The sequence below is a fragment of the Oncorhynchus gorbuscha genome, linkage group LG09, assembly GCF_021184085.1.
Source record: "Oncorhynchus gorbuscha isolate QuinsamMale2020 ecotype Even-year linkage group LG09, OgorEven_v1.0, whole genome shotgun sequence".
NCBI classification, from domain to species: Eukaryota; Metazoa; Chordata; class Actinopteri; order Salmoniformes; family Salmonidae; genus Oncorhynchus; species Oncorhynchus gorbuscha.
In genome coordinates this window covers 1002478-1027674 of record NC_060181.1, presented here as the reverse complement: position 1 = coordinate 1027674, position 25197 = coordinate 1002478, and the positions used below count along the sequence as shown (strand labels likewise).

Here is a 25197-nt window from a genome sequence, read left to right as displayed (position 1 = left end):
AGAAATGTCCTCTGGCCTGATGAAACAAATTTTCTTATTGTAATTGAAGGAACCTGCTAGTAAGCATCTCGTTGGACAATGTATTTTCCCGATAAGCATGGTTTACTGTACAACTAATACAACTTCAAACTATTTTTACCAGGGAGATCAGATTGGCAACTCAAGTGAACATGCATTGTGCTATGTGATTATTTAACAAGGCAAGTCAGTTAAGAACAAATACTTATTTTCAGTGACGGCCTAGGAACAGTGGGTTAACTGCCTGTTCAGGGGCAGAACGACAGATTTTGTACCTTGTCAGCTCGGGGATTCCATTTGTAACCTTTCGGTTACTAGTCCAACGCTCTAACCACTAGGCTACCTGCCGCCCCAATAAGTGTATTGATGACGTTGTCCCCACAGTGACCGTACATACATATCCCAACCAGAAGCCATGGATCCACACTAATTCGGACACCTATAAGATATCCCGCTATGCCCTCAGATGGACCATCAAACAAGCAAAGCATCAATACAGGAATAAGATGGAATCCTACAACACTGGCTCTGACGCTCGTCGGATGTGTCAGGGCTTGAAAACTATTACAGACTACAAAGAGAAACCCAGACGCGAGCTGCCCAGTGAAAAAAAGCCAAATGCCTTTTATGCTATCTTAAAGGCAAGCAACACTGAAGCATGCACGAGAGCACCAGCTGTTCTGGATGACTGTGATAACGCTCTCGGTAACCGATGTGAGCAAGACCTTTTAAACAGGTGAACATTCACAAAGCCGCTGGGCCAGATGGATTACCAGGACGTGTACTCAAAGCATGCACTGACCAACTAGCAAGTGTCTTCACTGACATTTTCCACCTCTCCCTGTAATACCTACATGTTTCAAGCAGACCACCATAGTCTCTGTTCCCAACACTAAGGTAACCTGCCTAAATGACTACCGACCTGTAGCACTCACATCTATAGCCATGAAGTGCTTTGAAAGGCTGGTCATGGCTCACATCAACACCATCATCCTGGAAACCCTAGACCCACTCCAATTTGTATCCGCCCCAACAGATCCACAGATGACGCAATCTCAATCCACCTGTCCCTTTTCAACTTGAACAAAAGGAACACCTATGTGAGTGTGCTGTTCATTGACTACAGCTCAGCGTTCAACACCATAGTGCCCACGAAGCTCATCACTAAGCACCTCCCTCTGCAACTGGACCCCTTGACGAGCCGCCCCCAGGTGGTAAGAGTAGGCAACAACACGTCTGACACGCTGATCCTCCTCAGGGGTGCATGCTTAATCCCCTCCTGTACTCCGTGGCCTAACACGACCCTGACGACAACAGTGGTAGGCCTGATCACTGACAACGGTGAGACAGCCTGTAGGGAGGAGGTCAGTGAACTGGCAGTGGTGCCAGGACAACATCCTCTCCCTCAATGTGAGCAAGACAAAGGAGCTGATCGTGGACTACAGGAAAAGGCGGGCCGAACAGGCCCCCATTATCAACAGGGATGTAGTTAAGCGGATCGAGAGTTTCAAGTTCCTTGATGTCCACACCAACAATATATCATGGTTCAAACACACCAAGACAGTCATGAAGCAGGCACGACAAAACCTATTCCCCCTCAGGAGCCTGAAAAGATTTGGCATGGGTCCCCAGATCCTCAAAACATTATACAGCTGCACCATCGAGAGCATCCTCTTCAAAAGCCAAGTCATCAAACAGATCACTGACCATCTCGAATCCCACCGTACCTTCTCTGCTGTGCAATCCGGTTTCCGAGCCGGTCACACCTCAGCCACGCTCAAGGTACTAAACGATCGATAAAAGACAGTACTGTGCAGCTGTCTTCATCGACCTGGCCAAGGCTTTCGACTCTGTCAATCACCATATTCTTATCGGCAGACTCAGTAGCCTCGGTTTTTCGGATGACTGCCTTGCCTGGTTCACCAACTACTTTGCAGACAGAGTTCAGTGTGTCAAATTGGAGGGCATGTTGTCTGGTCCTCTGGCAGTTTCTATGGGGGTACCACAGAGTTCAATTCTCGGGCCAACTCTTTTCTCTGTATATATACCAATGATGTTGCTCTTGCTGCGGGCGATTCCCTGATCCACCTCAACGCAGACGACACCATTCTGTATACTTCTGTCCCTTCCTTGGACACTGTGCTATCTAACCTCCAAACGAGCTTCAATGCCATACAGCACTCCTTCCGTGGCCTCCAACTGCTCTTAAACGCTAGTAAAACCAAATGCATGCTTTTCAACCGTTCGCTGCCTGCACCCGCAGGCTCCAGTCACCCAAGTCATAGATTGTTCTCTCTGCTACCACACGGCAAGAGGTACCGGAGCGCCAAGTCTAGGACTTGCTACTCCCTGTTTATTATCTATACATAGTCCCTTCACCCTTTACCTTAACAAACCTGTACCCCCTGCACATTGGCCCTGTACCGGTACCCCCTGTATATAGCCTCCACATTGACTCTGTACCGGTACCCCTAGTATATAGCATCCATATTGACTCTGTACCGGTACCCCCTGTATATAGCATCCACATTGACTCTGTACAGGTACCCCCAGTATATAGCCTCCACATGGACTCTGTACCGGTACCCCCTGTATATAGCCTCCACATTGACTCTGTACTGGTACCCCCTGTATATAGCCTCCACATTGACTCTGTACTGATACCTCCTGTATATAGCCTCCACATTGACTCTGTACTGTAATTCCCTGTATATAGCCTCCACATTGACTTTGTACTGGTACCCCCTGTATATAGCCTCCACATTGACTCTGTACCAGTACCCCCAGTATATAGCCTCCACATTGACTCTGTACCGGTACCCCCAGTATATAGCCTCCACATTGACTCTGTACCGGTACCCCCTGTATATAGCCTCCACATTGACTCTGTACCGGTACCCCCAGTATATAGCCTCGTTATTGTTACTTTTTATTTTAGTCTACTTGGTAAATATTTTCTTCTTCTTGAACTGCACTGTTGGTTAAGGGCTTGTAAGTAAACATTTCACGGTAAGGTCTACACCTTTTGTATTCGGAGCATGTGACTAATAAAATTTGATGTGATGTCATCCCTCAACCAGATTGATCCCTACCAACCAGTCAGAGATGAGAAGTCTACTCCACCTCAGGTTTGATGCCACAGAAGACTGTATAGGAGGCTGATGAAGACCTGGGAAGGCTGTTGACATGAACTATGCTGGATGTTGGGCTCTGGCCGGTTCTGACGCCATCTGACTCCAAAGAGCATCATTAAAACATTGTGTGACAACGGCGAAGCGTTCAGTAACGCAGGGCAGGAAGCTGTAGTGCACTATTAACCAGGGTCCATAGGCCTTTAATCATATGTAGTGCGATTTGGGATGCATTCCCAAAATCTCAGAAGCTGCGAGTGATGAGATTTATTGCCACTAAACTGCAGATTATGCAGAGAGGCTCTAGAAACACTGTGGGAGAGATGTTCAACCATATATTGGGGAATTGTAATCTGAACCTCAGAAATGACATCCTTGTGTGTATATATAACATACACTGCAGAGTATTTTACATGAGGACCTGTATTGAGTCATGTGAACCATCATTGGGCACTGTTGCCTACCAAACTGGTCACACTTGTAACGCAGCCAGTCTTTCATTCAAAACCTGTCATTTTGAATTGGAAACATCTCCCCACAGAACCATTCATGTGCAATGTAATGAACATAGGTTTAAATCACCAAAACATATATTTTCACTGTATTCGGTTTAACTATCAGTTAAACCAATAGCAAACAACGCAGGAGACGCGTTTCAAATCACCCTTAGAAGTCATGAGTTATGATGTTACTGTAGATTACCCAACTAAACTGACAGAAAACCTATAATCAATGAAGACATCCTCCAACATCGGTCATGCAAAAAAAAAAGTTAGATTTTTCAGATATAATTGTAACATAAGTGTACAGTTTTTATTTAATTAGGCAAGTCAGTTATGAACAAATTATTATTTACAATGACAGCCCACCCTGGCCAAACCCTAACCTGGACAACGCTGGGCCAATTGTGCGCCGCCCTATGGAACTCCTAATCACGGGCAGTTGTGATACAGCCTGGAATTGAACCAGGGACTGTAGTGACGCCTCTAGCACTGAGATGCAGTGTCTCTGAACCAGGGACTGTAGTGACGCCTCTAGCACTGAGATGCAGTGTCTCTGAACCAGGGTCTGTAGTGACGCCTCTAGCACTGAGGTGCAGTGTCTTAGACCTCTGAACCAGGGTCTGTAGTGACGCCTCTAGCACTGAGGTGCAGTGTCTTAGACCTCTGAACCAGGGTCTGTAGTGACGCCTCTAGCACTGAGGTGCAGTGTCTTAGACCTCTGAACCAGGGTCTGTAGTGACGCCTCTAGCACTGAGGTGCAGTGTCTTAGACCTCTGAACCAGGGTCTGTAGTGACGCCTCTATCACTAGAAATAGCATAAACTCCTCTCTACATGAGGCCTGGCACTAGTCTTTAAAGTATCATATTATCAATCCAGACTGATAGTTGCACTGCACCACAACAGTAGAAAAATGAACAGTTTAGGGTCAACCTTTAGGTTTAGAGAATTTATCTCTGGACTAACAAGCCAGCCCCCCTAAACCAGTTCCCCTCTAATCAGGAACTGGTTTAGACCTGGGACACCAGGTGGGTGCAATTAATTATCAGATAGAACAGGAAACCAGCAGGCTACAGACCTCGTAGGGTAAGAGTTGAATATCCCTGGTTTAGAGCACACATTCATCCACTCTGAGAATCACAGGGACATGAACGTAGCCTCAACCCTAACGCTTTCAGTGTTCAAAGATGAATCGTTTCGTTTGAACATGTACTAACACGCCAAAAAATACCCCCCCGAAGACGTCTCATTCTTGATGAAACCATAGCCTTTGACGTTGAAACACTTGACTGCACCCAACACTGTTGTCACAGTGTTAACTGTACCCAAGACAAGACCTTTGTTACAGTGAAGTGGAAGGGATCTGTACAGCTGAAGCGTTTCCCCCCCAAATCCTTCAAATAAACACTAAGCTATAGGTGAATGTTACTCATTAAATCAGATCATGGACCGCTTGGCAGAAGGTTTGTCTTAAATGCTACACTATATAGGGAATAGGGACACAGACTCAGTCTGCTCTGCAGAGCAACACTACACCCCTCATCAGGGGTCCTCAGGAGTGAGGGTTCAACCACAGTAGCCTGTTCTGTCTTTGGTAGGCTAGGTGGTTACCAGATTGGTGTGTCCATTAGCATCTCTGGACTTGTTAAACACAATGATGATGGGATGGTTAGCATCTTGACTTGCTAAACACAATGATGGGATGGTTAGCATCTTGACTTGCTAAACACAATGATAGGATGGTTAGCATCTTGACTTGCTAAACACAATGATGATGGGATGGTTAGCATCTTGACTTGCTAAACAATGATGGGATGGTTAGCATCTTGACTTGCTAAACACAATGATGGGATGGTTAGCATCTTGACTTGCTAAACAATGACGGGATGGTTAGCATCTTGACTTGCTAAACAATGACGGGATGGTTAGCATCTTGACTTGCTAAACAATGACGGGATGGTTAGCATCTTGACTTGCTAAACACAATGATGACGGAATGGTTAGCATCTTGACTTGCTAAACACAATGATGACAGAATGGTTAGCATCTTGACTTGCTAAACACAATGATGAAGAATGGTTAACATCTTGACTTGCTAAACACAATGATGACGGAATGGTTAACATCTTGACTTGCTAAACACAATGATGATGGAATGGTTAACATCTTGACTTGCTAAACAACGACGGAATGGTTAACATCTTGACTTGCTAAACACAATGACGGGATGGTTAGCATCTTGACTTGCTAAACAATGACGGGATGGTTAGCATCTTGACTTGCTAAACAATGACGGGATGGTTAGCATCTTGACTTGCTAAACAATGACGGGATGGTTAGCATCTTGACTTGCTAAACAATGACGGGATGGTTAGCATCTTGACTTGCTAAACAATGACGGGATGGTTAGACAGGATCTGTAGCGATAACACTTAGACATTCTGCTTTTCTCTAAATTTCTTTGGTTGCGTCCCAGATGGCACCCTATTCCCTATATAGTGACCAGGGCCCATAGTAGTGCACTACACAGGGAATGGGACACAGTCCTGTATCTATTGAAGAGACAGGATGAGGTGCAAACAGACAGAAGCAGCTTTTTCAAAAAGGCAACATAGGTAGAAAAATGCTCATTTGCATGGATCCAATGGAGAGGTGTTTGAAAGGACCTGAATGCATCACCGTTGGCTTGTCCCCTCCAACTGGTGATAATGACCTACGACTTGAAGACAGCACAGATCCTGAACTCAGGCTTAAATCACCATAGCCTTTTAATTATGAAGTGATATATCTATAACAGAATGAAAAGAGAGTCAACCTCTTATCGCTCCCTTTATACCAAACTACCGCTGTTGTCCTCCTACTGATGGGCCAGCTCAACTCTGAGGCCTGATTCTTTATGGAATATTTACTTATATTGTAAATCCAATCCTGACAGTTAAAATCTGTGTTGTTTAAGAAGACAAAGGGTTAAATTAGTTGACTCTTCCTTCCCTCTGCTCACCCCAACCCCCCCTGGCCTCCCCTAACACAGGATCTTACCCCACAGGGCTCAACATGGAAAGTACTAAAACTACAGAACAATATTCATCAACATCTTAAAAGTAATATTCTTTTTTTTTTTATAGAATCATGGAAAAAATAAAAATGACTTATTGACTGGTCCCTCTTAGGTCAGTTTGACCTTTTCTTTGACCGGTTTATATTATAACTGAAGCTTGACAATCCTTTACGCTGTGGTGTGATGCGACTGACTGACTGACTGACTGACTGACTGACTGGCTGGCTGGCTGACTGACTGGCTGGCTGGCTGACTGGCTGGCTGACTGACTGGCTGTTCACCACAGACCTAGAAGTCTGTGTCTCAAATGGAACCCGTAACGCAGTACATGGTGAATATGATGCCACCTGAGACGGGGTTCGTTTTGAGTCGGATCCATAGGAGCTTCCTGGATGGACAGTCGTGTGGCCTTCTGGAGAATCTGTCCCCCATGTGAAGGCTAGTATAGAACACTGCTACATCATCACCCCGCTGATACACCGGCCATACACCTCGTCCTCTGTCCTCATACTTTTTACTGGAACTTTCCATGGGCCTTGGTCCATCTAAATGTTACCACTGACCAAAAACACTCCGGACATGAGATTTAATCAAGACTTCCCATCCAGACTGCCAATGTGTCTCTTCTATATGAATAAAACCCTTAACCCAGTAGGAGAGCTTTCTCCCTCCTATAGCCTGTCTACCTTATTCCTCCACCTGTATCACTACCCAGTCTACCTTATTCCTCCACCTGTATCACTACCCAGTCTACCTTATTCCTCCACCTGTACCACCACCCAGTCTACCTTATTCCTCCACCTGTACCACCACCCAGTCTACCTTATTCCTCCACCTGTACCACCACCCAGTCTACCTTATTCCTCCACCTGTATCACCACCCAGTCTACCTTATTCCAGTCTACCTTATTCCTCCACCTGTACCACCACCCAGTCTACCTTATTCCTCCACCTGTATCACCACCCAGTCTACCTTATTCCAGTCTACCTTATTCCTCCACCTGTACCACCACCCAGTCTACCTTATTCCTCCACCTGTATCACCACCCAGTCTACCTTATTCCTCCACCTGTATCACCACCCAGTCTACCTTATTCCTCCACCTGTATCACCACCCAGTCTACCTTATTCCTCCACCTGTATCACTACCCAGTCTACCTTATTCCTCCACCTGTATCACTACCCAGTCTACCTTATTCCTCCACCTGTATCACCACCCAGTCTACCTTATTCCTCCACCTGTACCACCACCCAGTCTACCTTATTCCAGTCTACCTTATTCCTCCACCTGTACCACCACCCAGTCTATGTTATTCCTCCACCTGTATCACTACCCAGTCTACCTTATTCCTCCACCTGTACCACCACCCAGTCGACCTTATTTCTCCACCTGTATCACTACCCAGTCTACCTTATTCCTCCACCTGTATCACCACCCAGTCTACCTTATTCCTCCACCTGTACCACCACCCAGTCTACCTTATTCCAGTCTACCTTATTCCTCCACCTGTACCACCACCCAGTCTGCCTTATTCCTACACCTGTATCACTACCCAGTCTACCTTATTCCTCCACCTGTATCACCACCCAGTCTACCTTATTCCAGTCTACCTTATTCCTCCACCTGTACCACCACCCAGTCTACCTTATTCCTCCACCTGTACCACCACCCAGTCTACCTTATTCCAGTCTACCTTATTCCTCCACCTGTACCACCACCCAGTCTACCTTATTCCTCCACCTGTACCACCACCCAGTCTACCTTATTCCAGTCTACCTTATTCCTCCACCTGTATCACTACCCAGTCTACCTTATTCCTCCACCTGTACCACCACCCAGTCTACCTTATTCCAGTCTACCTTATTCCTCCACCTGTATCACTACCCAGTCTACCTTATTCCTCCACCTGTACCACCACCCAGTCTACCTTATTCCTCCACCTGTACCACCACCCAGTCTACCTTATTCCTCCACCTGTACCACCACCCAGTCTACCTTATTCCTCCACCTGTACCACCACCCAGTCTACCTTATTCCTCCACCTGTATCACCACCCAGTCTACCTTATTCCAGTCTACCTTATTCCTCCACCTGTACCACCACCCAGTCTACCTTATTCCTCCACCTGTATCACCACCCAGTCTACCTTATTCCTACACCTGTATCACCACCCAGTCTACCTTATTCCTACACCTGTATCACTACCCAGTCTACCTTATTCCTCCACCTGTATCACCACCCAGTCTACCTTATTCCAGTCTACCTTATTCCTCCACCTGTACCACCACCCAGTCTACCTTATTCCTCCACATGTACCACCACCCAGTCTACCTTATTCCAGTCTACCTTATTCCTCCACCTGTATCACCACCCAGTCTACCTTATTCCTCCACCTGTATCACCACCCAGTCTACCTTATTCCAGTCTACCTTATTCCTCCACCTGTACCACCACCCAGTCTACCTTATTCCAGTCCACCTTATTCCTCCGCCTGTACCACCACCAAGTCTACCTTATTCCTCCACCTGTACCACCACCCAGTCTACCTTATTCCTCCACCTGTACCACCACCCAGTCTACCTTATTCCTCCACCTGTACCACCACCCAGTCTACCTTATTCCAGTCTACCTTATTCCTCCACCTGTATCACTACCCAGTCTACCTTATTCCTCCACCTGTATCACTACCCAGTCTACCTTATTCCTCCACCTGTACCACCACCCAGTCTACCTTATTCCTCCACCTGTACCACCACCCATTCTACCTTATTCCTCCACCTGTACCACCACCCAGTCTACCTTATTCCTCCACCTGTATCACCACCCAGTCTACCTTATTCCAGTCTACCTTATTCCTCCACCTGTACCACCACCCAGTCTACCTTATTCCTCCATTCACCACCCAGTCTACCTTATTCCAGTCCACCTTATTCCTCACCACCCAGTCTACCTTATTCCTCCACCTGTATCACCACCCAGTCTACCTTATTCCAGTCTACCTTATTCCTCCACCTGTACCACCACCCAGTCTACCTTATTCCTCCACCTGTATCACCACCCAGTCTACCTTATTCCTCCACCTGTATCACCACACAGTCTACCCTCAACCATCACATGATTTTATCTTACATATTAGCAGACATGGATAAAACACCTCTCCTCCTCTGTTGTCCTGTCTTTCTCTCTACTCTTCCGTAAAACGAGCTTGCCCACTCAGAGACAGAAGTGGATTTCAGGCTAGCTGTGAAAAAAGCTGGCATAAACATTAGGTCAGTCTGGAGTAGTAGCCCTGGAGTCAGCCAGCCCTGGAGTCAGCCAGCCAGCCAGTCAGTCAACCAGCCAGTCAACCAGCCAGTCAGCCAGCCAGTCAACCAGCCAGTGAGTCAGCCAGCCAGTCAACCAGCCAGCCAGCCAGTCAGCCAGTCAACCAGCCAGTGAGTCAGCCAGCCAGCCAGTCAACCAGCCAGCCAGCCAGGAGAGTTTATATCTCAGTCTGAATGCAGCCACTCCTCACAGGGCTGGAAGGCTGCTGGGATACGACACCTCCGTCCAACATGTTGTTATTGGTCTCCTTCAGGACCTCCTCCACCGCGATGGAGTCCAGCTCCTCCTGCGTCGTCCTCATCAGCCCTAAGCTCTCCTCGGCGATGTAGAGGAGCATACCTCCTCCTACCCCTCCTTCTGTGTAGACGGGGGCCGCGGAAGAAGGTGAGGAGGAGGAGGATGCAGCGGGACAGTTCTCCAGATGGTCGTTCTCCACCTCCGGCAGGGGGGTGACGGTGACCAGGTCTGTTCCCAGGGAGGTGAGGGGGCGCTGGGGGTGGAGGTCAATGCAGCAGGGGGTGAGAGGAGGAGGTCTGGAGGTCTCCGGATCAGAGCAGCTGAACTCTGATAAGTGGCTGCAGTGGGAGTCTGCTACGGAGGGCAGGGAGCCGCTGAGGGAGTCGAACTCTGAGGAGTTAGTGCTGCGCTGCTCTAGGAGCTGAGCATCCATGTCCTCACGGGTCTCCTGGATCTTAGTTCCTCCGCTGGTCTTCTTCGTCCTCAGCTTGCCCTTGCTCTTCTTGCCCCCCGAGGAAGAGGGGTCCTTCACCCATTTGGAGGAGCGAGACTCATGGGGGCAGCCGGAGGGACACACTCCAACCCCTCTCCCCTCGCCGCTGGCGTCGTCCAGGCTGCTGCTGTTGCTATGGTGATGTAGTTTCTTCTCCTGCTTCCCCTCCATGTCCACGTCCAGATTACCCTCTCTGTAACCATGACAACAAGACATGTTAAAACCACCTACAGACGGTTCTCTGTAACCATGACAACAAGACATGCTAACAGTTTGGTGATTGGTGATCATATAGGGACAGTAGTATTTGGTGACTGTGCAAAACCATCTAGTGGTGAAGACGACAACAATGTCAACTACCAGAACTGAACCAGTGCTGCAGAGCGTGCTGACCTGTCCAGAGGCATGTAGTTGAGAATGGATCCAGCCATTGCTTTGGTGCTAGTGTTGTCACTGATGGTCCCCAAGCTGACATTTGCCGACTCCCCACTCAGACTACCCTGCTCCTTCTGAACGTCAGCCTGGACCTCCAACCTAGGTAGAGAAGGAGATAAACAGAGATATACAGTGTTGTGAGCAGGAGGAAGAACAGAGATAGTGTTGTGAGGAGGAGTAAGAACAGAGATAGTGTTGTGAGGAGGAGTGAGAACAGAGATAGTGTTGTGAGGAGGAGTAAGAACAGAGATAGTGTTGTGAGGAGGAGTAAGAACAGAGATAGTGTTGTGAGGAGGAGTAAGAACAGAGAAAGCGTTGTGGGGAGGAAGAACAGAGATAGCGTTGTTGGGAGGAAGAACAGAGATAGCGTTGTGGGGAGGAAGAACAGAGAAAGTGTTGTAAGGAAGAAGAACAGAGATGGTGTTGTGGGGAGGAAGAACAGAGGTAGTGTTGTGAGGAGGAAGAACAGAGACAGTGTTGAGGGAGGAAAAACAGAGATAGTGTTGTGAGGAGGAAGAACAGAGACAGTGTTGAGGGGAGGAAAAACAGAGATAGTGTTGTGAGGAGGAAGAACAGAGACAGTGTTGAGGGGAGGAAAAACAGAGATAGTGTTGTGAGGAGGAAGAACAGAGATGTATAGTGTTGTGAGGAGGAAGAACAGAGATGTATAGTGTTGTGAGGAGGAAGAACAGAGATAGCGTTGTGAGGTGGAAGAACAGAGGTAGTGTTGTGAGGAGGAAGAACAGAGATAGCGTTGTGAGGAGGAAGGACAGAGATAGCGTTGTGAGGAGGAAGGACAGAGGTAGTGTTGTGAGGAGGAAGAACAGAGATAGCGTTGTGAGGAGGAAGGACAGAGATAGCGTTGTGAGGAGGAAGGACAGATAGATGGCACAACATTTGAATACGCATTACATTTATTTTATAAATAAAGACATGCAACACCAGCGCTCCTGTGTGAAAAAGTATTTGTCCCCTTACTCTCACTAACTGGTTGTGCCTCCTTTAGCTGCACTGACTCCAACCAAACACTTCCTGTAGTTGTTGATCAATCTCACATCATTGGAGGAATTATGGCCCACTCTTCTATGCAGAACTGCTGTAAATCAGCAACATGTTGGTTTTCGAGCATAAACTGCTCGTTTCAGGTCCTGCCACAACATCTCAAAATCGGGTTTAAGTCTTTCACGAGGACATTCCAGAACTTTACATTTAAATAAATACAAGATGGCGCTGCAGTAGGACGTGTGTGTTTGTCTGTCTTAACCTGTGTAAATAGCCGGTCTTTCTCGTATACATCTTAATCTCACTTTCTATCTACGAACTAATTAAACTTTCCTCACCCAATGTGGTACGGATCTGCTATTTTCATTCCTTATAACTGGAACTTCCATCAGGTGCTAGCCAGCTAACTAGAACCTAGTCTTTACTAGCCATGGCTAGCGGTCCTCTAGCCAGCTAACTAGCACCTAGTCTTTATTTGCCATGGCTAGCGGTCCTCTAGCCAGCTAACTAGAACCTAGTCTTTATTTGCCATGGCTAGCAGTCCTCTATCCAGCTAACTAGCACCTAGTCTTTATTAGCCATGGCTAGCAGTCCTCTCCTTTTTACCCCGTCATCAGCCAGCCTTAGCTCGGAAAACACCAGCCAGTCTGCACAGTGCGATATCAACCCAGAGCATATCGGACTGCTTCTCTCTACCACATCACCGGATTCATCATATATTCCAAGATGGCATAGCAGTTCAGACGTCTTTTGTCCTCGTCTTGTCGTGTCCCGTATATATATATATATATATATTTACAACTTCTTTCACATACCTTTTTATATATATTTTTAAAATTTTCCATAAACTCGTTTTCAAAACACTCTCCTGCAACACGCCTCACCAATTTATATTTATAAAAAAAGTATTATTTACCTCAAATCTGTAATCCTCCAAGAAGCTAGCCAGAAACCAGCCAGAAGCTAGCCAGAAGCTAATCCAGAAGTTAGTTAGCTTCTTTACTGGCTAATCATTACTATTCAGCTAACCACGGTTTGTGGTCATCAGCTATCCTTTAGCTTGAAAATCTATCGCCAGTTTTGTACGGCGCAGCGCGGCTCAGAACGGAACATACCGGACCAATTTTTCTCTCCATGTCCCTGGATTTCAACCGCTAACTCTGGGCATTCATACCTGGATCTCACAGCTAGCTAGCTGCTATCCGTGTGACTATCGGCTTTCGTCGATTCCAGAGCAAACAAATTATTCCGGAGCTAGCCAGCTGAAGAGTTCCATCAATCACTCCTGGGCTACAATCACCTATCCGGACCCGTTTTACTGCCTACGCGGAGCCCCACCGGGCCTTCACAACTGGACTGCTGACGTTATCTACCCGAAGGAGTTATCCGGCTGGCTCCTCCGTCGCGACGTTACCTGAACGCCCATCTACAGCCCGCTAACCGTTAGCGGTCAACAGCACTGCACCCCCCACAGCAACTCGCCCAAGCCTTCCCCATTTCTCCTTCTCCAAAATCTGGACCCCTAACAAGTCCAGCTGGTATTATACCACACTGTCACTGTGACTGTATACTTCTGGCCCTTCTTTGGACACTGTGTTAACAACCCTCCAGGCAAGCTTCAATGTCATACAACTCTCCTTCCGTGGCCTCCAATTGCTCTTAAATACAAGTAAAACTAAATGCATGCAATTCAACCGATCGCTACCTGCACCTGCCTGCCTGTCCAACATCACTACTCTGGACGGCTCTGCCTTAGAATACGTGGACAACTACAAATACTTAGGTGTCTGGTTAGACTGTAAACTTTCCTTCCAGACCCATATCAAACATCTCCAATCCAAAGTTAAATCTAGAATTGGCTTCCTATTTCGCAACAAAGCATGCTGCCAAACATGCTGCCAAACATACCCTTGTAAAACTGACCATCCTACCAAACCGTCGACTTTGGCGATGTCATTTACAAAATAGCCTCCAATACCCTACTCAACAAATTGGATGCAGTCTATCACAGTGCAATCCGTTTTGTCACCACTACCCACCATTGTGACCTGTACGCTCTCGTTGGCTGGCCCTCGCTTCATACTCGTCGCCAAACCCACTGGCTCCATGTCATCTACAAGACCCTGCTAGGTAAAGTCCCCCCTTATCTCAGCTCGCTGGTCACCATAGCATCTTCCACCTGTAGCACACGCTCCAGCAGGTGCATCTCCCCTATAATTTAGCCCAAACAACTACCCCTTTCCCTACTGTATTTAATTAATTTATTTATTTTGCTCCTTTGCACCCCATTATTTTTATTTCTACTTTGCACATTCTTCCATTGCAAATCTACCATTCCAGTGTTTTACTTGCTATATTGTATTTACTTTGCCACCATGGCCTTTTTTGTCTTTAACTCCCTTATCTCACCTCATTTGCTCACATCGTATATAGACTTGTTTATACTGTATTATTGACTGTATGTTTGTTTTACTCCATGTGTAACTCTGTGTCGTTGTATGTGTCGAACTGCTTTGCTTTATCTTGGCCAGGTCGCAATTGTAAATGAGAACTTGTTCAACTTGCCTACCTGGTTAAATAAAGGTGAATTTTTTTTTTAAATAAAATCCTGCCGCTCTGGATCATTACACCGGATCATTGCAGCTAGCTAGCTGCAAACGAGTGGCTACTGTTCGCTAACGCTTCTGTCCCGAAGCAAGCACCAGTTAGCCTTGAGCGAGCCTCGAGCCTGGCCCATATACCAACTAATTCTAGGGCTACAATACCTCCTTTGCCAATTGGCCTGGACCCTTTATTGTCGGCACGGAACCCTGCCGATCCATCACGACTGGACTGCCGACATGATCGCCCGATGTGGTCTCAACAGGCTATTCTGTTAAGATGTTGCTGAAGAACCATCTGCTAGCCCCAGCCTGCTAGCTTTTCTGAACGCTGTGTCCCCTGCTTGCCTAGCGTAGTAATGACTACCGAACGGCACCCTGACTCACCTAGCGTAGTAATGACTACCGAACGGCACCCTGACTCACCTAGCGTAGTAGTGACTACCGAACGGCACCCTGACTCACCTAGCGTAGTAGTGACTACCGAACGGCACCCGACTCAACGGCACCCTGACTCACCTAGCGTAGTAGTGACTACCGAACGGCACCCTGACTCACCTAGCGTAGTAGTGACTACCGAACGGCACCCTGACTCACCTAGCGTAGTAGTGACTACCGAACGGCACCCTGACTCACCTAGCGTAGTAGTGACTACCGAACGGCACCCTGACTCACCTAGCGTAGTAGTGACTACCAAACGGCACCCTGACTCACCTAGCGCAGTAGTGACTACCGAACGGCACCCTGACTCACCTAGCGCAGTAATGACTACCGAACGGCACCCTGACTCACCTAGCGCAGTAATGACTACCGAACGGCACCCTGACTCACCTATTGCTACTCTTTTCACCCTATGATCACTCTGATACACAGCTGATGCCCCCTGGACTGTTTCAATAACACGGTACCTCATTTTATTTACCTGTTGGTCCCAGCCTCGAACTCAGGTCCTGTATGTACCTAACTGACCCTCTCTGCCCATTCATCACCATTTACCTGTTGGCCCCAGCCTCAAACTCAGGTCCTGTATGTACCTCACTGATCCCCTCTGCCCATTCATCGCCATTTACCCGTTGCTGTCTTAGCTCTCCTGATCAACACCTGTGATGTCTTTTTGCCTCTAATGTCAACATGCCTTGTCTACTGCTGTCTTGGCTTGTTTACAGTTTTATTTCACTGTAGAGCCCTCAGTCCTGCTCAAAATGCCTTAAATAGCTCTTTCATCCCACCCAACACAGATGCGGACCTCACCTGGATAAACTTGTCCCCTCCAGAGACGAAACCTCTCATCGTCACTCAACGCCTAGGTTTACCTCCACTGTACTCACATCTTACCATACCCTTGTCTGTAAATTAAGCCTTGAATATATTCTACCACACCCAGAAATCTGCTCCTTTTACTCTGTTCCGAACATACTAGACGACCAGTTTTGATAGCCTTTAGCCGTACCCTTATCCTACTCCTCCTCTGGTGATGTGGAGGTTAACCCAGGGACCTGTAGCCCCCAGTACTACACCCATTCCCCAGGCGCTCTCATTTGTTGACTTCTGTAACCGTAAAAGCCTTGGTTCCATGCATGTTAACATCAGAAGCCTCCTCCCTAAGTTTGTTTTATTCACTGCTTTACTCCGCCAACCCTGATGTCCTTGCCGTGTCTGAATCCTGGCTTAGGAAGACCACCAAAAATGATGAGATTTCCATCCCTAACTACAAACATTTTCCGTCAAGATAGAACTGAAAAAAGGGGGAGGAGTTGCAGAGTTCTGTCATACTATCAATCAATCAATCAAATTTTATTTATATAGTCCTTCGTACATCAGCTGATATCTCAAAGTGCTGTACAGAAACCCAGCCTAAAACCCCAAACAGCAAGCAATGCAGGTGTAGAAGTCTGTGCCCAAACAGTTAGAGCTTCTACTTTTTAAAAAATCCACCTTTTCAGAAATAAGTCTTGTTTTTGACCCAGCAGTGCCCTGGACACCATTTGTGAATTAATTGCCCCCCATTTATCTTCAGAGTTTGTACTGTTAGGTGACCTAAACTGGGATATGCTTAACACCCTGGCTGTCCTACAATCTAAGCTAGATGCCCTCAATCTCATGCAAATTATCATGGAACCGACCAGGTACAACCCTAAATCCGTAAACACGGACTCCCTCATCGATATCATCCTGACCAACCTGCCCTCTAAATACACCTCTGCTGTCTTCAACCAGGATCTCACCGATCACTGCCTCATTGCCTGCATCCGTAATGGGTACACGGTCAAGCGACCACCCCTCATCACTGTCAAACACTCCTTGAAACACTTCAGCGAGCAGGCCTTTCTAATCGACCTGGCCCGGGTATCCTGGAAGGATATTGATCTCATCCCATCAGTAGAGGATGCCTGGTTATTCTTTAAAAGTGCCTTCCTCACCATCTTAAATAAGCATGCCTCATTCAAAAGATTTAGAACTAGGAACAGATATAGCCCATGGTTCACTCCAGACCTGACCGCCCTTGACCAGCACAAAAACATCCTGTGGCGTACTGCATTAGCATCGAATAGCCCCCGCGATATGCAGCTTTTCAGGGACGTTAGGAAAGCAAAGGCAAGCTTTTTCAAACAGAAATTTGTATCCTGTAGCACAAACTCCAAAAAGTTCTGGGACAAATTAAAGTCCATGGAGAATAAGAGGACATCCAGTACCCACTGCACTGAGGCTAAGAAACATGGTCACCATCAATAAATCTACGATCAAACAATTTTTCTACAGCTGGCCATGCTTTCCACCTGGCTACCCCTGCCCAGGTCAACAGCCCTGCACCCCCCACAGCAACTTGCCAAAGCCCTCCCCATTTCTCCTTCACCCAGATCCAAGAGCTGGCCGCCTGGCCAAACTGATCAATCGGGGGAGAAGGGCCTTGGTCAGGGAGGTGACCAAGAACCCAATGGTCACTGACGGAGCTCAAGATTTTCTCTGTGGAGATGGTTGTCCTTCTAGAAGGTTCTCCCATCTCTGCAGCATTCCACCAATCAGGCCTTTATGGTAGAGTGGCCAGACGCACGCCACTCCTCAGTAAAAGGCATGGCGGCCCGCTTGGACTACACCAAAAGGCAGCTAAAGATCCTCTGGTCTGATGAAACCAAGATTGAACTCTTTGGCCTGAAAGCCAAGCATCACGTTTGGAGGAAAACTGGCACCATCATTGTGGTGGCAGCATCATGCTGTGGGGATGTTTTTAAGCGGCAGGGACTGGGAGACTAGTCTGGATTGAGGGAAAGACGAACGGAAGAAAGTACAGAGAGATCCTTGATGAAAATCTATTAAATCAAAGACCGACTTCTAAAGAAGCCTGAATTATTCTGAACAGTAAGTTAAAGGGATTCTGGCTTCTCCACTCTAGTACCCTACCTGTTATAACAGTTGACCATGGCGCTGCCAGACAGAGATCCTGTGATGCTGGCCCCAGCCAGGGCCATGGTGGAGGCATTCTCACTCAGGTTGTCCCTCATGGCACCCATCCGGTCCATTTGGCTCCCGCTGGCACTCAGACTGCCTGTCATGCCCCCCACACTGCCCTCTCCGATGCTGGGGTTGTGTCTGGTCTCTGCCACCGATGTGGCATCTGAGGAGAATAATATAATACATGTCACTTCAGATGCCACATTACACAGGGCCATGTTCAGTGGGACACAACATTGTGGATAATGTTCAGAAGGATGTTTGTTCTCAGTAACATATTCCTCTGACATGGAATTATCATTATCTTTTTGTCTACTGAAGGGCCCAAAGATCGATTTTTTTTTGAGTGGTGGTGGTGAGTGGTGGTGGTGATGAGTGGTGATGATGGAGGTGAGTGGTGGTGGTGAGTGGTGGTGGTGATGAGTGGTGATGATGGAGGTGAGTGGTGGTGGTGAGTGGTGGTGGTGATGAGTGGTGATGATGGAGGTGAGTGGTGGTGGTGAGTGGTGATGGTGGAGGTGAGTGGTGGTGGTGAGTGGTGGTGGTGATGAGTGGTGATGATGGAGGTGAGTGGTGGAGGTGAGTGGTGATGGTGAGTGGTGGTGGTGATGAGTGGTGATGATGGAGGTGAGTGGTGGTGGTGAGTGGTGATGGTGGAGGTGAGTGGTGATGATGGAGGTGAGTGGTGGAGGTGAGTGGTGGTGGTGAGTGGTGGTGGTGATGAGTGGTGATGATGGAGGTGAGTGGTGGTGGTGAGTGGTGGTGGTGGAGGTGTGGTGGTGGTGGTGATGGTGGTGGTGGTGGTGGTGATGGAGTGGTGATGATGGAGGTGAGTGGTGGTGGTGGTGGTGGTGGTGGTGATGATGGATGATGGAGGTGGTGGTGGTGGTGGTGGTGAGTGGTGATGATGGAGGTGAGTGGTGGTGGTGGTGGTGAGTGGTGATGATGGAGGTGAGTGGTGGAGGTGAGTGGTGGTGGTGATGGTGGTGATGATGGTGAGTGGTGGTGGTGAGTGGTGGTGGTGGAGGTGGTGGTGGTGGTGGTGGTGGTGGTGGTGAGTGGTGGTGGTGGTGGAGGTGAGTGGTGGTGGTGAGTGGTGGTGGTGGAGGTGAGTGGTGGTGGTGAGTGGTGGTGGTGATGAGTGGTGATGATGGAGGTGAGTGGTGGTGGTGAGTGGTGGTGGTGAGTGGTGATGATGGAGGTGAGTGGTGGTGGTGATGAGTGGTGATGATGGAGGTGAGTGGTGGTGGAGGAGGTGAGTGGTGGTGGTGAGTGGTGATGGAGGTGAGTGGTGGAGGTGAGTGGTGATTATGATGAGTGGTGATTATGATGAGTGGTGATTATGATGAGTGGTGATTATGATGAGTGGTGATTATGATGAGTGGTGGTGAGTGGTGATTATGATGAGTGGTGATTATGATGAGTGGTGATTATGATGAGTGGTGATTATGATGAGTGGTGGTGAGTGGTGATTATGATGAGTGGTGATTATGATGAGTGGTGGTGAGTGGTGATTATGATGAGTGGTGATTATGAGTGGTGATGAGTGGTGATTATGAGTGGTGATGAGTGGTGATTATGATGAGTGGTGGTGAGTGGTGATTATGATGTGTGGTGATTATGATGAGTGGTGATTATGATGTGTGGTGATTATGATGTGTGGTGATTATGATGAGTGGTGAGTGGTGATTATGATGAGTGGTGATTATGATGAGTGGTGATTATGATGAGTGGTGGTGAGTGGTGATTATGATGTGTGGTGGTGAGTGGTGATTATGATGTGTGGTGGTGAGTGGTGATTATGATGTGTGGTGATTATGATGAGTGGTGATTATGATGTGTGGTGATTATGATGAGTGGTGATTATGATGTGGTGGTGGTGATTATGATGAGTGGTGGTGAGTGGTGATTATGATGAGTGGTGGTGAGTGGTGATTATGATGAGTGGTGGTGAGTGGTGATTATGATGTGTGGTGATTATGATGTGTGGTGATTATGATGAGTGGTGATATGGTGAGTGGTGATATGGTGAGTGGTGATTATGATGAGTGGTGGTGAGTGGTGATTATGATGAGTGGTGATATGGTGAGTGGTGATATGGTGAGTGGTGATTATGATGAGTGGTGATTATGATGAGTGGTGATTATGGTGAGTGGTGATTATGATGAGTGGTGATTATGGTGAGTGGTGGTTATGATGAGTGGTGATTATGGTGAGTGGTGATTATGGTGAGTGGTGATTATGATGAGTGGTGATTATGATGAGTGGTGATTATGATGAGTGGTGATTATGATGAGTGGTGATTATGATGAGTGGTGATTATGATGAGTGGTGATTATGATGAGTGGTGGTGAGTGGTGATTATGATGAGTGGTGATTATGATGAGTGGTGATTATGATGAGTGGTGATTATGGTGATGGTGATGAGTGGTGATTATGATGAGTGGTGATTATGATGAGTGGTGATTATGATGAGTGGTGATTATGATGAGTGGTGATTATGGTGAGTGGTGGTGAGTGGTGATTATGATGAGTGGTGGTGAGTGGTGATTATGATGAGTGGTGATTATGATGAGTGGTGATTATGATGAGTGGTGATTATGATGAGTGGTGATTATGATGAGTGGTGATTATGATGAGTGGTGATTATGATGAGTGGTGATTATGATGAGTGGTGATTATGATGAGTGGTGATGATGGAGGTGAGTGGTGGTGGTGAGTGGTGATTATGATGAGTGGTGGTGGTGAGTGGTGGTGGTGATGAGTGGTGATGATGGAGGTGAGTGGTGGATGAGTGGTGATGGTGAGGTGAGTGATGAGTGGTGATTATGATGAGTGGTGATTATGATGAGTGGTGATTATGATGAGTGGGTGGTGGAGGTGAGTGGTGATGGTAGTGGTGGTGGTGATGAGTGGTGATGATGGAGGTGAGTGGTGGATGGTGATGAGTGGTGATGGTGGAGGTGATTATGATGAGGTGGTGGATGAGTGGTGGTGGTATGATGGTGGTGGTGATGAGTGGTGATGATGGTGAGTGGTGGTGGTGAGTGGATTATGGATGGAGTGGTGAGTGGTGGTGGTGAGTGGTGGTGATTGGTGGTGAGTGGTGGTGGTGAGTGGTGATGGTGATGAGTGGTGAGTGGTGGTGGTGGTGGTGAGTGGTGATGATGGATGAGTGGTGGTGGTGAGTGGTGATGGTGGAGGTGAGTGGTGATGATGAGGTGAGTGGTGAGGAGGTGGTGGTGGTGATGAGTGGTGATTATGATGAGTGGTGGTGGTGGTGTGGTGGTGGAGGTGAGTGGTGATGGTGAGTGGTGGTGGTGAGTGGTGGTGATGGTGGTGATGAGTGGTGAGTGGTGGTGGTGAGTGGTGGTGAGTGGTGATTATGATGAGTGGTGGTGAGTGAGTGGTGATGATGGAGGTGAGTGGTGGTGATGAGTGGTGATGAGTGGTGATGATGGAGGTGAGTGGTGGTGGTGATGAGTGGTGATTATGATGTGGTGGTGATTGATGATGGAGGTGGTGGTGGAGGTGAGTGGTGATTATGATGAGTGGTGATTATGATGAGTGGTGTGAGTGGTGATTATGAGTGGTGGTGAGTGGTGATTATGATGAGTGGTGATTATGATGAGTGGTGATTATGATGAGTGGTGATTATGATGAGTGGTGATTATGATGAGTGGTGGTGAGTGGTGATTATGATGAGTGGTGATTATGATGAGTGGTGGTGAGTGGTGATTATGATGAGTGGTGATTATGAGTGGTGATGAGTGGTGATTATGATGAGTGGTGGTGAGTGGTGATTATGATGTGTGGTGATTATGATGAGTGGTGATTATGATGTGTGGTGATTATGATGTGTGGTGATTATGATGAGTGGTGATTATGATGAGTGGTGATTATGATGAGTGGTGATTATGATGAGTGGTGGTGAGTGGTGATTATGATGAGTGGTGGTGAGTGGTGATTATGATGAGTGGTGATTATGAGTGGTGATGAGTGGTGATTATGATGAGTGGTGGTGAGTGGTGATTATGATGTGTGGTGATTATGATGAGTGGTGATTATGATGTGTGGTGATTATGATGTGTGGTGATTATGATGAGTGGTGATTATGATGAGTGGTGATTATGATGAGTGGTGATTATGATGAGTGGTGATTATGATGAGTGGTGGTGAGTGGTGATTATGATGTGTGGTGGTGAGTGGTGATTATGATGTGTGGTGGTGAGTGGTGATTATGATGTGTGGTGATTATGATGAGTGGTGATTATGATGTGTGGTGATTATGATGAGTGGTGATTATGATGTGTGGTGATTATGATGAGTGGTGAGTGGTGATTATGATGAGTGGTGGTGAGTAGTGATTATGATGAGTGGTGGTGAGTGGTGATTATGATGTGTGGTGATTATGATGTGTGGTGATTATGATGAGTGGTGATATGGTGAGTGGTGATTATGATAAGTGGTGGTGAGTGGTGATTATGATGAGTGGTGATTATGATGAGTGGTGATTATGATGAGTGGTGATATGGTGAGTGGTGATATGGTGAGTGGTGATTATGATGAGTGGTGATTATGATGAGTGGTGATTATGATGAGTGGTGATTATGATGAGTGGTGGTTATGATGAGTGGTGATTATGGTGAGTGGTGATTATGGTGAGTGGTGATTATGATGAGTGGTGATTATGATGAGTGGTGATTATGATGAGTGGTGGTGAGTGGTGATTATGATGTGGTGATTATGATGAGTGGTGATTATGATGTGTGGTGATTATGATGAGTGGTGAGTGGTGATTATGATGAGTGGTGATTATGATGAGTGGTGGTGAGTGGTGATTATGATGTGTGGTGTGGTGGTGAGTGGTGATTATGATGTGTGGTGGTGAGTGGTGATTATGATGAGTGGTGGTGAGTGGTGATTATGATGTGGTGATTATGATGAGTGGTGATGAGTGGTGATGAGTGGTGATTATGGTGAGTGGTGATTTGATGAGTGGTGATGAGTGGTGATTATGATGAGTGGTGGTGAGTGGTGATTATGATGAGTGGTGGTGAGTGGTGATTATGATGAGTGGTGATTATGATGAGTGGTGATTATGATGAGTGGTGATTATGATGTGGTGATTATGATGAGTGGTGATTATGATGAGTGGTGGTGAGTGGTGATTATGATGAGTGGTGGTGAGTGGTGATTATGATGTGGTGATTATGATGAGTGGTGATTATGATGTGTGGTGATTATGATGAGTGGTGAGTGGTGATTATGATGAGTGGTGATTATGATGAGTGGTGGTGAGTGGTGATTATGATGTGTGGTGGTGAGTGGTGATTATGATGTGTGGTGGTGAGTGGTGATTATGATGTGTGGTGGTGAGTGGTGATTATGATGAGTGGTGGTGAGTGGTGATTATGATGTGGTGATTATGATGAGTGGTGGTGAGTGGTGATGAGTGGTGATTATGATGAGTGGTGATTATGAGTGGTGATGAGTGGTGATTATGATGAGTGGTGGTGAGTGGTGATTATGATGAGTGGTGGTGAGTGGTGATTATGATGTGTGGTGATTATGATGAGTGGTGATTATGATGTGTGGTGATTATGATGAGTGGTGATTATGATGAGTGGTGAGTGGTGATTATGATGAGTGGTGATTATGATGAGTGGTGGTGAGTGGTGATTATGATGTGTGGTGGTGAGTGGTGATTATGATGTGTGGTGATTATGATGAGTGGTGATTATGATGTGTAGTGATTATGATGAGTGGTGATTATGATGTGTGGTGGTGAGTGGTGATTATGATGAGTGGTGATTATGGTGAGTGGTGGTGAGTGGTGATTATGATGTGTGGTGGTGAGTGGTGATTATGATGTGTGGTGGTGAGTGGTGATTATGATGTGTGGTGATTATGATGAGTGGTGATTATGATGTGTGGTGATTATGATGTGTGGTGATTATGATGTGTGGTGATTATGATGTGTGGTGGTGAGTGGTGATATGATGAGTGGTGGTGAGTGGTGATTATGATGAGTGGTGATTATGATGAGTGGTGATGAGTGGTGATTATGATGAGTGGTGATGAGTGGTGATTATGATGAGTGGTGATGAGTGGTGATTATGATGAGTGGTGATTATGATGAGTGGTGATATGATGAGTGGTGGTGAGTGGTGATTATGATGTGTGGTGGTGAGTGGTGATTATGATGTGTGGTGATTATGGTGAGTGGTGATTATGATGAGTGGTGATTATGATGAGTGGTGATTATGATGAGTGGTGATTATGATGAGTGGTGATTATGATGAGTGGTGATTATGATGAGTGGTGATATGGTGAGTGGTGATTATGATGAGTGGTGGTGAGTGGTGATTATGATGAGTGGTGGTGAGTGGTGATTATGATGAGTGGTGATTATGATGAGTGGTGATATTGAGTGGTGATATGATGAGTGGTGATTATGATGAGTGGTGATTATGATGAGTGGTGGTGAGTGAGTGGTTATGATGAGTGGTGGTGAGTGGTGATATGATGAGTGGTGATTATGATGAGTGGTGATTATGATGAGTGGTGATTGATGAGTGGTGGTGAGTGGTGATTATGATGAGTGGTGGTGAGTGGTGATATGATGAGTGGTGGTGAGTGGTGATTATGATGAGTGGTGATTATGATGAGTGGTGATTATGATGAGTGGTGATTATGATGAGTGGTGATTATGATGAGTGGTGGTGAGTGGTGATTATGATGAGTGGTGATTATGATGAGTGGTGATTATGATGAGTGGTGATTATGATGAGTGGTGATTATGATGAGTGGTGATGAGTGGTGATTATGATGAGTGGTGGTGAGTGGTGATTATGATGAGTGGTGATTATGATGAGTGGTGATTATGATGAGTGGGTGATGAGTGGTGATTATGATGTGGTGGTTATGAGTGGTGATTATGATGA

At 46.8% G+C, this 25197-nt stretch overlaps 1 protein-coding gene across 1 annotated transcript in view; it reads right to left on the bottom strand.

The window, feature by feature from the left end:
- Positions 1-6396: 6396 nt before the first annotated feature.
- rnf19a (ring finger protein 19A, RBR E3 ubiquitin protein ligase) overlaps positions 6397-25197 on the bottom strand; it is a 38788-nt gene continuing 19987 nt past the window's right edge. Inside the window, exons 8-11 of the mRNA XM_046361238.1 lie at positions 18200-18413; positions 11157-11297; positions 9660-10956; positions 6397-9591 (exon numbers count right to left, since the gene is read on the bottom strand). Of these exons, the coding sequence (XP_046217194.1) occupies positions 10191-10956; positions 11157-11297; positions 18200-18413 (1121 nt within the window). The 3' untranslated portion in view covers positions 6397-9591; positions 9660-10190. The remainder of the gene's footprint in view (positions 9592-9659; positions 10957-11156; positions 11298-18199; positions 18414-25197) is intronic.